Source organism: Enoplosus armatus, chromosome 3, assembly GCF_043641665.1.
Source record: "Enoplosus armatus isolate fEnoArm2 chromosome 3, fEnoArm2.hap1, whole genome shotgun sequence".
Classification (NCBI taxonomy): Eukaryota; Metazoa; Chordata; class Actinopteri; order Centrarchiformes; family Enoplosidae; genus Enoplosus; species Enoplosus armatus.
The window spans coordinates 28,477,809-28,492,121 of record NC_092182.1 but is presented as its reverse complement, the minus strand read 5'-3'; the positions used below and the strand labels follow the sequence as shown (position 1 = coordinate 28,492,121).

The 14,313-nt window shown below is 45.0% G+C and overlaps 1 protein-coding gene across 2 annotated transcripts; it reads right to left on the bottom strand.

Moving 5' to 3' along the window:
* Nucleotides 1-1,783: 1,783 nt before the first annotated feature.
* On the bottom strand, nucleotides 1,784-12,537 carry ctsa (cathepsin A). Of its 2 annotated transcripts, XM_070902204.1 has the most exons (14): nucleotides 12,454-12,537; nucleotides 9,518-9,681; nucleotides 8,364-8,475; nucleotides 8,218-8,268; nucleotides 8,011-8,097; nucleotides 7,768-7,923; nucleotides 7,436-7,612; nucleotides 7,166-7,257; nucleotides 4,409-4,487; nucleotides 4,171-4,319; nucleotides 4,005-4,080; nucleotides 2,574-2,663; nucleotides 2,353-2,454; nucleotides 1,784-2,203 (listed from the first exon to the last, which is right to left on the bottom strand). In XM_070902204.1, exons 2-14 carry the CDS (start codon nucleotides 9,679-9,681, stop codon nucleotides 2,120-2,122), a joined length of 1,419 nt encoding a protein of 472 aa, XP_070758305.1. In that variant the 5' UTR covers nucleotides 12,454-12,537; the 3' UTR covers nucleotides 1,784-2,119. The 2 variants fall into 2 exon arrangements, with proteins under 2 accessions (XP_070758305.1, XP_070758307.1); XM_070902206.1 differs by lacking the exon at nucleotides 12,454-12,537 and having other exon boundaries at nucleotides 9,518-9,720.
* Nucleotides 12,538-14,313: the final 1,776 nt, after the last annotated feature.

The following is a 14,313-nucleotide window of genomic DNA, read 5'->3' as shown; positions in this document are numbered from 1 at the left end:
GCTCCTCTCCTGTGGAACCGGCTCCCAGTTTGGGTCCGGGAGGCAGACACACTCTCTACTTTTAAGAGTAGGCTTAAAACTTTGCTTTTTGACAACGCTTATAGTTAGGGCTGGCTCAGGCCTGCCTGGACCATGGGCTCGCTTGACTCTCATCACTACAGTTATTATTAGTTGTAGTTCTGTTACTATCAAAGCTGTTATTGCCATTATTAATCTCAGCTATTATTACAGCTGTAACTACTATTATCAGTCATATTTCCATTATTATTATAATTATAGCTGCTATGGCTACTGCTAGTGCTGCCATACATCTCTGCCTTTCTGCTTGTCTGCCTGTCTGTCTGCCTGTCTGTGTCTCTACGTCTATCTCTCTCTCCCTCTGTCTCTTTCTGTCTGTCTTCGTCTCTCGCCCACCTAGAGTCTGGTTCTGCTCGAGGTTTCTGCCTCTTAAAAGGAAGTTTTTCCTCTCCTCTGTCTCCATAGTGCTTCTCATGGTGGGACCTGTTGGTCTCTGTAATAACATTATAAAGAGTCGGTCTAGACCTGCTCTATATGTAAAGTGTCATGAGATGACTTTTGTTGTGATTTGATGCTATATAAATAAAATTGATTTGAATTGAATTAAATTAAACTTTCACCATCATGCCTCCGCCTTCTCAAACACCTTCAGGTCACCAAGAGACAAGTTGGTGGCTTAGGTGAAGAGATGGTTTAAGTTATTTGGTGAAGGTCGATGGGAGAAAAGCAATCTAAACACATCAGGTTTTACAGCTGTTTCTGAGATTCCGGTGTTTGAAGGTAAGGTACCACCTGAGGACAGGAAGTGATCAATTCTGTCTCTAATAGTCAGAATTTTATCATTAAAGAAGCTCATGAAGTCATTACTGCTGAGGGTTATAGGAATACATGGCTCCATAGAGCTGTGACTCTCTGTCAGCCTGGCTACAGTGCTGAAGAGAAACCTGGGCTTGTTCTTGTTCTCTTCTATTAATGATGAGTTATAGGCTGCTCTGGCTTTACACAGGGCCTTCCTATAAGTTCTAAGACTATCTCGCCAAATTAAACGTGATTCCTCCAGTTTGGTGGAGCGCCATTTCCTTTCAAGTTTGCGGGTTTGGGTGTTATACCATGGAGCTGACTTTGTTTTATCATCTTCTTTTTAAGAGGGGCAATAGAGTCAAGTGTCAGTCGCATTGAGCCTGCAGCACTGTCAACAAGACCGTCCATTTGGGAGGGACTAAGGTTAGCCTGCATGGCATTGAATTAAATGCCGATGGAATCACTACCTTAAATTTAGCTACAGCACTATCAGATAGATATCTGGTGTAGACTTTTTTGCCCAATGGCGTGCAGTCCAGTAATAGGAATTCAAAAGTTATTAAATAATGGTCCGATAACAAAGGATTCTGTGGAAAGACAATTAGATGTTCAATTTCAAGTCCATATGTCCAATAAAGAGATAAACGCAGTACCAAGGCTATCCTTATCAACATCCACATGAATATTAAAATCACCTACAATAATTACTTTGAGTTTTTAAATCAGGTTTAGTCCTTAAAACAGAGTACGGACCTGGAGCGCGGTACACTATAACCTATAGAATTGGCTTTAGTGTTTTCCAGGTTGGGTGTGAAAGACTAAGTACAAGGCTTTCGAGTTTGAGGCTTCTGAGTTACAATAAGTTTAGGTTTAGAGTTGATTAATGGGCTTGAGTCGAAGATGGGTGCAACTCCACCTCCTCGGCCGGTGCCTCGAGGAGTTTCCAGTTGAAATAAAAACAGAGTTGAGTCAAAGATACAACTTTATTTTCTGGTTCTCCCTTTAAAAAAAACAAAAACAAAAGTTTCACATTCAAGACATTAAATCAACTGACAGCGGTGCTCGTTTCCATAAAGACCACACGATCAGTTGAGCGAGTCAACCGAGTGGAGCAATGGTTCCATTTCCTGCAATAATAATCTGGTTGCCAGGCAACGCAGCAGAGCTGGCAGTGAAAAAAAAAAAATGATCAAATGAAAAATATGGCAGCCTGAAGTTGACCCAGCAGAGGTCATAGGAACAGGTGACCTGGCAGAGGTCAGAGAGACAGGTGACCCGTCACAGGTCAGGGGTCAGAGGATCAGTAGGGCTGTCTCTTGATGAATCTGGAGAACATGGCAAGGGCAGCGATTGGTTTGTCTGATGGAACCATGTGACCAGAACCCTGCAGGAGGACAAAGGTCAAAGGTCAGCAGCAAAGTTTAAAGAACAACATTCATATTCACCATAGATCAGCAGCAGTGCTCTGCCCCAGACAGAGACACAAAGATGACATCACAGGGTCACAGAGGGTCAGTTGATGAAGGTGTTTACCTTGACAGTGAGGAAGGCGATGTTGTCAAACTCTTTGACAAAGCCTCCGACCTGCCGTCCGTCTTCATCATCGTAGAGCCACGGACGCCTCTGAACCTCCACCTGAGAGATACACCTAAGAGGTTAGTACACCTGACGTCTCACGTCAAACTCTGCAGATGTTTTCTGTGATCACAGATCGACATATTGATTATTGATTAAATAGTTCGATATTAAGTTACCTGCTGGTGCAGAGACTCTACGAACCACTCGTCCCCCATGAAGTTACAGGCCATGTCCACGTCCCCGTTATACACCAAGACCCGGTACTTCTGCACAGAGAAAAACACTTTCAACAAGGACATGCCCCATACACGTGGATAAACAAGCCATGCCCACATCAGCCAATCAGCAGCAGAGCATTCAGAGACATCGAGGCAATCATCAGTAAATAATTCTGGTTTTGTACAAGATTCTATAATAAAATGTATATAATTTAATTGTTTTGAATATTTGTTGGATCTGATCTCTTTCAGAGCTTGTGATGGTGTTTTAAAAGAGGAGGTATGATGCTAATTTCCAGCTCTATATCTGCATTCTGGGACTCCACTCGAGCTCCTGTCTCTTCAAGGCCCGCCTCCCTAAAAGCCCACTTTCTTCTGATTGGCCGGCTACCTGCAGCCAAGGGCCAGGGAGACGCCTCTGAGCCCTGAGCACAGTGTACCGCTTCATACTGAGCCGCAGTGGCCGACTGTATGTCAGCAACAGTAACGGTAACTTAGCTTGGAAAATAGAGACATGAGGACTGAATGTGATGAACTTCCTGTTTATCAGACCACAAATGACACGAGAAGTAGTTTGGAAAAACGATAGAGTGTTTCTGGGGACTGGGCACTGATTACTGTACAAAAACACACAACTTTATTCACTGATTTTGATGAAACTCCATCATTTTTTGGAGAATTTTTTTCTGGTTTTCCCTCTGATGTCCTCCGGCTGCTCTGCCTCAACTCTCGGTGATTTACAGAAAGCTTTATAAAGTAACTGCTAACGGCTACTAACTGTAGCTGCCGTTAGCTCAGTTCGCTCTGAGCACCAGGGGAGTGTTGGTGTTTACACTGCCAGCACAGCACTGAACAACCTGAGTAGCAGTAAAGAGCAGTCCTGAGCAGAGCAGCCCAACTCCTCTGACAAAGGGGGGCATGAGTGTCCCTCTACTACGTGGCTGTGCTTTGTTGTCTTTTTTCTTCTTTGGGAGCCTGCTGTCACTGCTGTGCCCTGAGCAGATGACCATCTGAGGAAATCCAGCTTTTGTCTGACGTCAGACAGAAACGGAAGTAGAAATGGAGAAGGAAGCAGAGCGTTGAGAGCTTTTGGCTCACAGATTACTTTTACATACGTGTTCCTCATTATTTGGTAACTTTGGTTTAATAGGAATATCCAACATTGTGCTATGTATGACAGAAAATAGGGAAAAGCATAATAGGTCCTCTTTCATGATTTTTCCATTAATTTGTAATGTTTTGTATTTATTTTCACTGCAAATACTGTATTTTGTGAAAAGATGTTTTGTATAGTTAGTATCTAGTCTGCTGAACAGGAACAGCTGCATTCTTTAATGATTTGATCAAAATATTAAAACAAAAAGGAGAACAGGTGTTGTGTTCACTGACCAGAGAGGAAAGCAGCTTCAGGTATTGTTTCCTGACATCCAGGTAGAGACGACCGTAGTTCAGATTCACCTCAGAGCTGTAACACAAGGCAGGTGTGTGGTGGGACAGGTGTGTACACTCACACAGGGGTGTAGTCACATAGGTATGTTCAGGTTTTGCGTTTTACCTGCAGATGACCCAGTTCAGAGCCTTGGGGCTGATGTGCAGAGCAGCTCTGACATACGGGTTGTTTAGATAGAGGGAGGAGGAGGTGGAGTTAGTGCAGGGAGGATCCAGACGGACAGACAGGTGGAGAGTCGTCAGACCTCGTAACTTCTACTCACACATACAGACGCACAGAGTCAGGAGAACCTGGTATCTATCCATCCGTCAGGTGAAAGTTAATATAAAGTCTTCATACACACCTGGTTCCACAGCTGAGTCCACTGATGGTTGATGAACGAGTTCCCCAGATCTCTGATCACCAGCTCACCTCGTTCAATACTGACAATCAATAACAACCAGTCAACAGGAAGTCAACCTCTGTCACCTGTCAGCTCTGTGGTCAGACAGCTGCAGACTCAATGTTTAAGATTTTGCGTGAATGTCAACATTTAGGCTTTGTTTATGCTCGATGCAGTGTCCCTGGCCCCAGGGTGTGGGACCCACCTTGGTCTCACCTTGTGTAAAAGTTGAGCCGAGAACCTGACAATTTGTTCCCAAAAACAGGTTTTTCTTCAGCTAGTTAAAAAGGAACCAGTGGGGCCCAGAGCTTAGAGGGCTGAGCCTATACTTATAGAATCTGGAGTTCTGTTTCGTATAGGCTTCGCTCTCTGAGACTATCGCTAGTGGGATAAGGGTGAAGCAGGATGTGGTCCATCCAGTAACCACAAGCACAAACACACTTCATGAGAAATCTATAACCAGTCCATATCTCACCAATGCGTCACAGCATAATGGCGGATCACAGTATCATATGCACAGAGACAGTATATTCACCATGAGGGAATTAAACTGGAAAACATAAAACTTGGTTATGCACTGTACCAGTCCAGCAGAGAGCAGAGTATGAGAGAAAACAGCAGTTCGTGTGCCAAGAGGCATGAGGGAGAGCACTCAGTTAAAGCACCAAAAATAATCAGTTTGACAATACAGAGGGAGTTGAGGAGGATGATAAAGGCAATACTATATTACTTACAGAAAAAAAATAAAGCATTCAAATGCTATTACCAAAAAAAAATAGTCTTGTGAATACGCTCCAAATTTGGATAAACAAAACTGATTCCTTGATAACCTAAATATCTCAAGCATATCAGAAGTAAGTAAGTTAGATTTAGATACAGACTTGAGTTTAACTGAAATCTCTGAAGCCAAAGCTGCCTAACCCTAATCAGCATGCAGGCAAGTTTAAACTGGTCCAGGTGAGAGAGCAGTGTGGATGGCTAGGGGGATGGCGTCGTCCCTTGATCGGTTTGGCCTGTATGCAAATTGCGGTGGGTCAAGTGAGTCAGGGAGGGAGGAGGTGATTTTGACTAACCATCATAACTTCATGATGGTAGAGGCAAGTGCTACTGGACGGTAGTCATTCAGGCAGAGGGTTTTGGACTTTTTGGGGACAGGGACAATGGTCTTCTTGAAACATGTGAGGACTACAGAATGGAGCAGTTACATGTTGAAAATGTCTGAGGATATCTGCCAGTTGATCTGCACACACCTTGAGAGCTCAACCAGGGGTGCCATCAGTTCTAGGCGCCTTGCATGGATCTGTACACATCTGGATATTACTAGTGGGCAGGGGACCTGGGCCTTTTGTACCTCCTCAGCAAGGAAGTTGTTGGAGGATGTTCAGTATATCTGGGAGAGATGTAGACATTATCGCAGCACAGCTGGTTTTCATTATGTAGTCCGTAATAGTTCTGGAACAATGGCCGAGTCTGGGATCCAAAGGTCGAGCAAAGTCTCTGTGAAAACCATAACGTTACAGTTCTTAGTGTCCCGTTGAAAAGCCACCCTGCACTGGAGTTCATCCAGCTTATTATCCAGTAACTGGAAGTCGCTGGTTTTCAGCCTTACCAGGACCCTGGCCCTGAACCCTCATTTCCTTTGTCTCCTCCGTTTTCCCCAGGTACGGCAACAGGTAATCCAAGCCATGGATATTCCCTATTGTTCATTGATTGTGGTGAAAAAGTGTTGTCCACCAACGATCTGATGTGTAAAAGTTCCTCTATCCTATTGTATGATAGGGCTCGCTTGGACAGCGCGCATGACGCGAAAAAGACAAGTAAATAACAAAAAGTCAAGGGGGAGCTTGAGACACAGCAGCCAAACTTGGTGCAATCCTCTCAAAGTAAAATAATGAATTTATTTTACTATTAATGTCTCCAGGATTTTAGACTTAGACTTTATTCATCCCACAGCGGGGAAATTTACAAGTCACAGCAGCAAAGACAGGAAGGTGCAGAAACACACAGCAGACAAGCACTGTGTCCATAAAAAACCAGAAGTATTTTTTAAAAAAACAATATACATATAATAAATACAGACATAAAAAATATGGGGAACAAAAATAGATATATACACAGGGAATATAAATATGTACAGATTTATGCCATGCTGTTAAACAGTCTTATAGCAGTCGGAATGAACGACCTGCGGTAGCGCTGCTTCTTACACCGTGGGTGTAACAGTCTGCTGCTGAAGGAGCTGCTCAGGGCCTACACAGTCTCGTGCAGGGGGTGAGAAGTGTTGTTGAGGTGTTTAAAAAGTCGGCCAATTCGCTTTTAAACAAGGAGATCTTAAAAATGTACATTTGAATAAATAATATGTTGCCAACAGAATCAAATGGTTCATATTCAACCTTTGTTTCATTAGAACACATCTGCTGTTCCAAATACTTGACTTCTTTCTTTACAGAGATTGTGTAACCGATAATATTACAGATTAATTAAAGTTCTTCCTCTGTATAAAACGTGCTGTATATCAGAGTGTGCAGCCATATTTGGTTTTGGGCATTCTCCTGGTAACACTTGTTACTTCCAGAAGTCAACAAGTGTGCCTCTGTGCACGACTGAAGCTTACACACCATCTGCGGAGGCTACAATGTCTCGTGCGAGCAGAAACAAACCTTTACATGGACACTTGTGTTCCATGATGAGTCATAGGTTAAAAAGGTCACAGCTTACCCGACTCTCTGGCGAACTCCACCTGGACAGGGAGCGTACAGGTTGTACATGTTCAGTCCTGAACTGTAGACAATGTCCTGAACCTCAGACAGCTGCAGAGGAAACACATCACCTGAAACAAACTGGTTTAACCTGAATTTAAACCCAGATTTAATCCTCAAACCAGGTTAAGACTAGCTGTAGATAAACCAGTTTAGACCAGCTTCAGCCTTGTAAAAAGATTTCAGACCACCTGGAGACCTAAATCAGTTAAAATGTGTTGAGACTCACGCTGGCGGAGCAGTTCTGGTTCTGGTTGTTGTAGAAGTTGCATTTCCTGTCACTGCAGCAGAACGTCTGCAGCTCGGTCCACAGCCGACTTCCTAGCAGGCCGTGGTAGTAGGCGAAGTACACCAGAGAGTTATCGTTCATCTCGTAACTCGACATCCCGTTTCCTACGGCCATGCCCTGCAGGACAGGTGAGACATACTAATGTTAATGTTAGCATCCCACAAGCCAACAGTGATCTGAGACTTCTTTGTTTACTCAATAGGATTACCATGTCCACACAATACTGCAATATTACCACGTCCCGCCAAAAGTACTGCAGTATTACTGTGTACCTGAAGGTTAAGGCTGGCGTCCTCCATCACTCTCTCAGCGAGTGTCGGGATATAGATTCCGCCATAACTCTCTCCGGTCAGGAAAAGTTCATTCTTGTTGAACTCTGGAAACAGACGGAAGAACTCCTTCAGAGCCAAGTAGTTGTTCATGGACACCTGAGGAGATAAACAAACACTTTAAAACTACCTGACAGTGAACACCTGTGAGCCAATCAGGAGCTGAGTCTCAGGCATGTCACAGACCTCTGTGTCATTCGTGACATATTTTTGATCGTCAGAATACGAGAAGCCGACCCCTGCTGGAGACTCCAGGTACAACATGTTCGAAATCTGGAAAGAGGAAACAGTGAATCAGTCAGCTTTCAGGAATTATACCCATATTAACCATGTGAACAAACCAACCGAGTCACATGACACTGTACAGGTGAGATTGGAAACTGATTAACTGACTTTGTTCCAGGAGTACGGGTTGTACTGCAGCGTCACTCCGTCATCCTGGATCTGAAACAACAGGTCAGAGGTCAGCAGGTGTTGCTGTGACATCACACTGAAGCAGGTGAGTGTGGGTGAGGTGGTCCAATTCAGAGGTTACCAACCAGGAAGGGTCCATGTTCAGTCAGCAGTCCGTCCAGAGAGCTGCAGCCGGGGCCGCCGTTCAACCACAACACCACCGGATCAGAGGACGGGTTCTTCTGGGACTCCGCAAACCTGAAGAACAACAACAACAACACACTCAGGTAAGCTCAAGTCAAAACAATTCTAGTAGACTGGTAGATACGACACTCAGGTAAATACACCGAGGCTCAGGTGGACGTGCAGGTGATGTAGCAGAGCTTGGGTGGACATACAGACGACGTAGCCAGTCTAGCGAGGCTCAGGTGGACATACAGATGACGTAGCAAGGCTCGGGTGGACTTACAGACGACGTAGCCAGGCTAGCGAGGCTCAGGTGGACATACAGATGATGTAGCAAAGCTCGGGTGGACGTACAGATGATGTAGCAAAGCTCGGGTGGACGTACAGATGATGTAGCAAAGCTCGGGTAGACGTACAGGTGACGTAGCAAAGCTCGGGTGGGCATACCGGTGACGTAGCAAAGCTCGGGTGGGCATACCGGTGACGTAGCAAAGCTCGGGTGGGCGTACAGGTAACGTAGCAAAGCTCGGGTGGACGTACAGACGACGTAGCCAGGCTAGCAAGGCTCAGGTGGACATACAGATGATGTAGCAAAGCTCGGGTGGACGTACAGATGATGTAGCAAAGCTCGGGTAGACGTACAGGTGACGTAGCGAAGCTCGGGTAGACGTACAGGTGACGTAGCGAAGCTCGGGTGGGCGTACAGGTGACGTAGCGAAGCTCGGGTGGGCGTACAGGTGACGTAGCCAGGCTAGTGAGGCTCAGGTGGACATACAGATGACGTAGCGAGGCTCAGGTGGACATACATGTGGTTTAGATACTCAGGTCTTGCATCAGAGATGCAATCAGGTGGGTGTATTGGGGTGGATGTGAAGGTGGTGTACTGACGCTCAAGAGTATGCTGGTGATGGACTGACGCTCAGGTAGAATAATCAGGTCACAATAAGGACAGGAGTTTTTTCAGGTTCATCTTTGTTGTAGTGTACACAGATAACACACCTGACTTTGTTACAGCTCTGGTACTTTAGGATTAAGGTGAATGGACGAAATCAACAAGTGTCCGAAATTATTAACTGTAATGATGCAGATGTGTCAGATGTGTCTCAGTACTGACCAGTAGTGCAGGTGTTTTCCGTCAGCCACATTCAGGTATCCAGAGTAATGTCTGAAGCTCGGCTGTTTCTGCAGACCAGGCAGGTAAGTCACCTCATCTGCAGCTGGAGCCGCATCACCGCCCAGCAGGGAGAACAGGAAGTAACAAAACACCACCACCTGCATCTGAAACACAACAGGAAGTAACATCAGCAGTGACATCATTACTTGCTCAGTGCAACTCAGAATCAGAATCTGTTTATTGCCAAGTAACATACATTACAAGGAATTTGCCGTGGTCTGAAGGTGCTATTGTTTTGATAACAAATATGTAGAATATAAAAGGTAAAATAAGAATAAAAATGAAAATAAGATAAGATAAATAACAAACAGTGCAGTGACCAAAATAAAGTAAAGTGTCCAGATAAAGTGTCCAGTAGGGGGTGGGTGCATTAATGTAACGCAGGGGGGACAGGGGTGATGTACGTTAATATAACGTATAATTTGTGTTTGTGTTTGGGGGGGTCAATGTAAGTTTGTCAGGTTGACTGCAGAGGGGAAGAAACTGTTTTTGTGGCGGGAGGTTTTGGTCCTGATGGACCGCAGCCTCCTGCCAGAGGGGAGGGGGTCGAACAGATGGTGTCCGGGGTGGGAGGGGTCAGCAGCGATCTTCCCTGCTCTCCTCAGGGTCCTGGAGGAGTACTGGTCCTGAAGAGATGGGAGATTGCAGCCAATCACCCTCTCTGCAGAGCAGATGATACGCTGCAGTCTGCGTTTGTCCTTGGTGGAGGCAGCAGCGTACCAGACAGTGATGGAGGAGGTGAGGATGGACTGTATGATGGCAGTATAGAAGTGAACCAGCATTGTTTGTGGCAGGTTAAACTTCCTCAGCTGCCTCAGGAAGTACATCTCCCCAGGAAACGGAAGGACTCCACAGTGTCCACTGGAGAGTCACACAGGGTGATGGGGGCGGGTGGGGCTGCGCTCTTCCTGAAGTCTACAACCATCTCCACTGTCTTTGAAGCGTTAAGCTCCAGGTTGTTGCTGTTGCACCAGGTCACCAGATGGTCAATCTCCCACCTGTAGGCAGACTCATCCTCTTCAGAGATGAGTCCGATGAGGGTGGTGTCGTCCGCGAACTTCAGGAGCTTGACGGACTGGTGACTGGAGGTGCAGCTGTTGGTGTACAGGGAGAAGAGCAGAGGAGAAAGAACACAGCCTTGAGGGGAGCCGGTGCTGATCGTCCGCGAGTCTGAGACGTGTTTCCCCAGCTTCACGTGCTGCTTCCTGTCAGACAGGAAATCTGTGATCCACCTGCAGGTGGGGTCAGGCACGTTCAGCTGGGAGAGCTTGTCCTGAAGAAGAGCCGGGACGATCGTGTTGAAGGCAGAGCTTAAGTCCACAAACAGGATCCTGGCGTAGGATCCTGCGGAGTCCAGGTGCTGGAGGATGAAGTGTAGGGCCAAGTTGACGGCGTCGTCTACAGACCTGTTGGCTCTGTAGGCGACTGCAGGGGGGTCCAGCAGAGGGTCGGTGATGGATTTGAGGTGGGACAAGACCAGGCGTTCAAATGATTTCATGACCACAGAACAAACCTGTTTTACGACCGTTACAACAGCAGGCAGCAGGTTATAGTCACTTCAAGATCAGATCCAATATCGGAATCGGGTGCCAATACGGACGTAATTCACTAATCAGATATTGGACTGGCATCAGTGATCCATGTACCAATCCAGATTCCACAGTCTGATGTTTTGAATGAATTAATATAAATATGCAATATTGCAATTTTGAGCCCATAACCAAAATGCTCTGGCAGAAATGAATTAATTAGTAATTAAACAGTTCTACAAAAGATATCCAGTAGTGCCCTTATTTTTTTTTATAGATGTACAGGTGGAGCTTACCATGAACCCGCTGTAACGTAACATGAGACGGTCTGCAGTGAGCTAGTAATAGTTGGCCAAGACAACATGTCTTTAGTTCTGAGATATTTTAGTCTCTAAACACAAAAGACAGACAGCAACTTTAAATGTGTGTGAAGCCAACATTCAGAGGGAAGAAGTTTTGCTGCATCGTTGGTTGGTTCAGTAACAGAATCAGCATATATACAAATTCAGGCATTAGAAGTGAAAAGAAGTCAATCATGCATCTCTAAAGAAGTTAGTAGTTCATAATGTCTCATGACTTTAAAAAGGGACTGTTGTCGCCCTAAAACGTATGATATTTTCAGGAAGGACGCGTGTGGCTGGTTTTCTATGAGCCAAATTGATCACAAGGAGTTACCGATTCCTAATATGTCTGTCATTAATTATTTAGGGACAGTTTTCGCCCGGTGAGAAAATAAATGCAGTATTTGTAATGAAGTTTGGCGGACAACACATGACAGGACATGGAGGCAGACCAACACAGAGGATGGCACTACAGAGATTATGGAAGCAGCTTTAAAAAAAAAGTAGCAGAGTAACGCGTGTAGTTTAATACTCCAGAGACAAAGACAGTAGCTTTTCTATCCGCCGAATTTATCACAAGAACCTTCCCATTCTTAAAGTGACTCAGTCATTTACCTTTTCACCCAGAGAGGAAAAATACTGTTGCGACTTAGAATCGAGAGAACGAGTCTATAACACGTGATTTTAAAAGGGAAGTAACGTCTGTGGTTGATTTTCTGTCAGCCGAATTTATCACAATAAGTTTCCGATTCAGAATTTGTTTTATATGTTTAATTAACTAAGCTGCCGTTTTTCTGTCGGACTGACTGTCTATTTACACAACCAGTTTAACTTCAGACAGTTTAATACACAAAGGTTAGTTTCTGTATCCAGGTTTATAACCCGGAAACAGGTTAGCTCAGGCTAACCGCTAACACACAAAACAACAACAAAGTCTAACTGAACAAAAAGTAAAAAGCAGACGGAGATCTAAACGGAGTTTCTTTCAGCCAGAACAAAAACTCACCTCGTCTGTGTCTGTCAGTGTTCACCTGGTTTCTTGTTGAACAGGTAAAGTGGCTGCAGCTGCCGACAATAAGGAATCACAGCCGGTCATATGACAGCGGCCGGTCACATGACGATTAGACCTGCGTCATGTTCAATAACTCCCATTGTCATGACGATAAATCAGCGATTAAAGGTTCTGTCGTCTTTTCTATTTGCAGGCACTTGGTAATTAGGGTTAGTTACTTGGTAATCCGCTTCTGATTGAGAAATGTCTGTTTGTGATCTGTATCATGATTATCATAACTATTATTACTACGGGTTTATCATATCATGCAAAACAGCAATTTCTCCATGCGTTTACAGATAAAGTTGGGAATAAAGAAGTTCAACAATCTAAGTAAATATTAACTGCAGTTAGTTAAGCTATGACATGTTTCAGTAAAGCATCAAGGGTTCAATGAGATTTTCTTTAGGCACGTGAGCTGACAGACCTGTGAAACAAATCAGAAACATTGAAAAGTGATTTCATCTGTAATTTTTATACAAACGAAAATGAGCTCATTAGCTAACTCCAGCACATTTACATTGATGCGTAAACTGAAATGTTGATTAATGTGCATGGTCCCTGGTCAATAAATAAATGATGTACTAGGTTTTTACCTACTGCCACCTACTCATGGATGCACTTTCATGCACCAAATACATAACTGCAATGCTTTGTGGGTGATATACACCTCTGAAGTGACCACCGTACTTTGTGTTCACTGCTAATTAGCTAATGTTAGCATGCTAACACACACGCACCTAAAATTAGAGGGACATGATACCTGCTAAACATCAGCATGTTACATGTTACTTTTCAACCTTAACGGATCCCGAAGCGCTTTAAAGATCAGGTCTCATTCACATAGCATGACGAATAGAATAAAAACATGTTAATGTTGATTAATAGAAATCATAGATCAGAGCAGCTGAGAACAGAGTCTGTAACTGGACTCTATTTAACTTTTTTTTTTTAGATTATAACCTTCATTTTTACATTTGATATCATCGTCACCATCTGACAGGTTCTCTACAAAACCTGTTAGATGGTGAAAGATCTTAGTGTTGAACAGATTTTATTACTTGTGTCAGAAATCCTATGCCAGGATCCTGTTTGTGGACTTCAGCTCTGCCTTCAACACGATCGTCCCGGCTCTTCTTCAGGACAAGCTCTCCCAGCTGAACGTGCCTGACCCCACCTGCAGGTGGATCACAGATTTCCTGTCTGACAGGAAGCAGCACGTGAAGCTGGGGAAACACGTCTCAGACTCGCGGACGATCAGCACCGGCTCCCCTCAAGGCTGCGTTCTTTCTCCTCTACACCAACAGCTGCACCTCCAGTCACCAGTCTGTCAAGCTCCTGAAGTTCGCGGACGACACCACCCTCATCGGACTCATCTCTGGTGAGGATGAGTCTGCCTACAGATGGGAGATTGACCACCTGGTGACCTGGTGCAACAGCAACAACCTGGAGCTTAACGCTTCAAAGACAGTGGAGATGGTTGTTGACTTTAGGAAGAGCGCAGCCCCACCCGCCCCCATCACCCTGTGTGACTCTCCAGTGGACACTGTGGAGTCCTTCCGTTTCCTGGGCTCCATCATCAGCCAGGACCTCCCATCAAGAAAGCCCAACAGAGGATGTACTTCCTGAGGCAGCTGAGGAAGTTTAACCTGCCACAAAAAATGCTGGTTCACTTCTACACCGCCATCATAGAGTCCATCCTCACCTCCTCCATCACCGTCTGGTACGCTGCTGCCTCCACCAAGGACAGACACAGACTGCAGCGTATCATCCGCTCTGCAGAGAGGGTGATCGGCTGCAACCTCCCATCTCTTC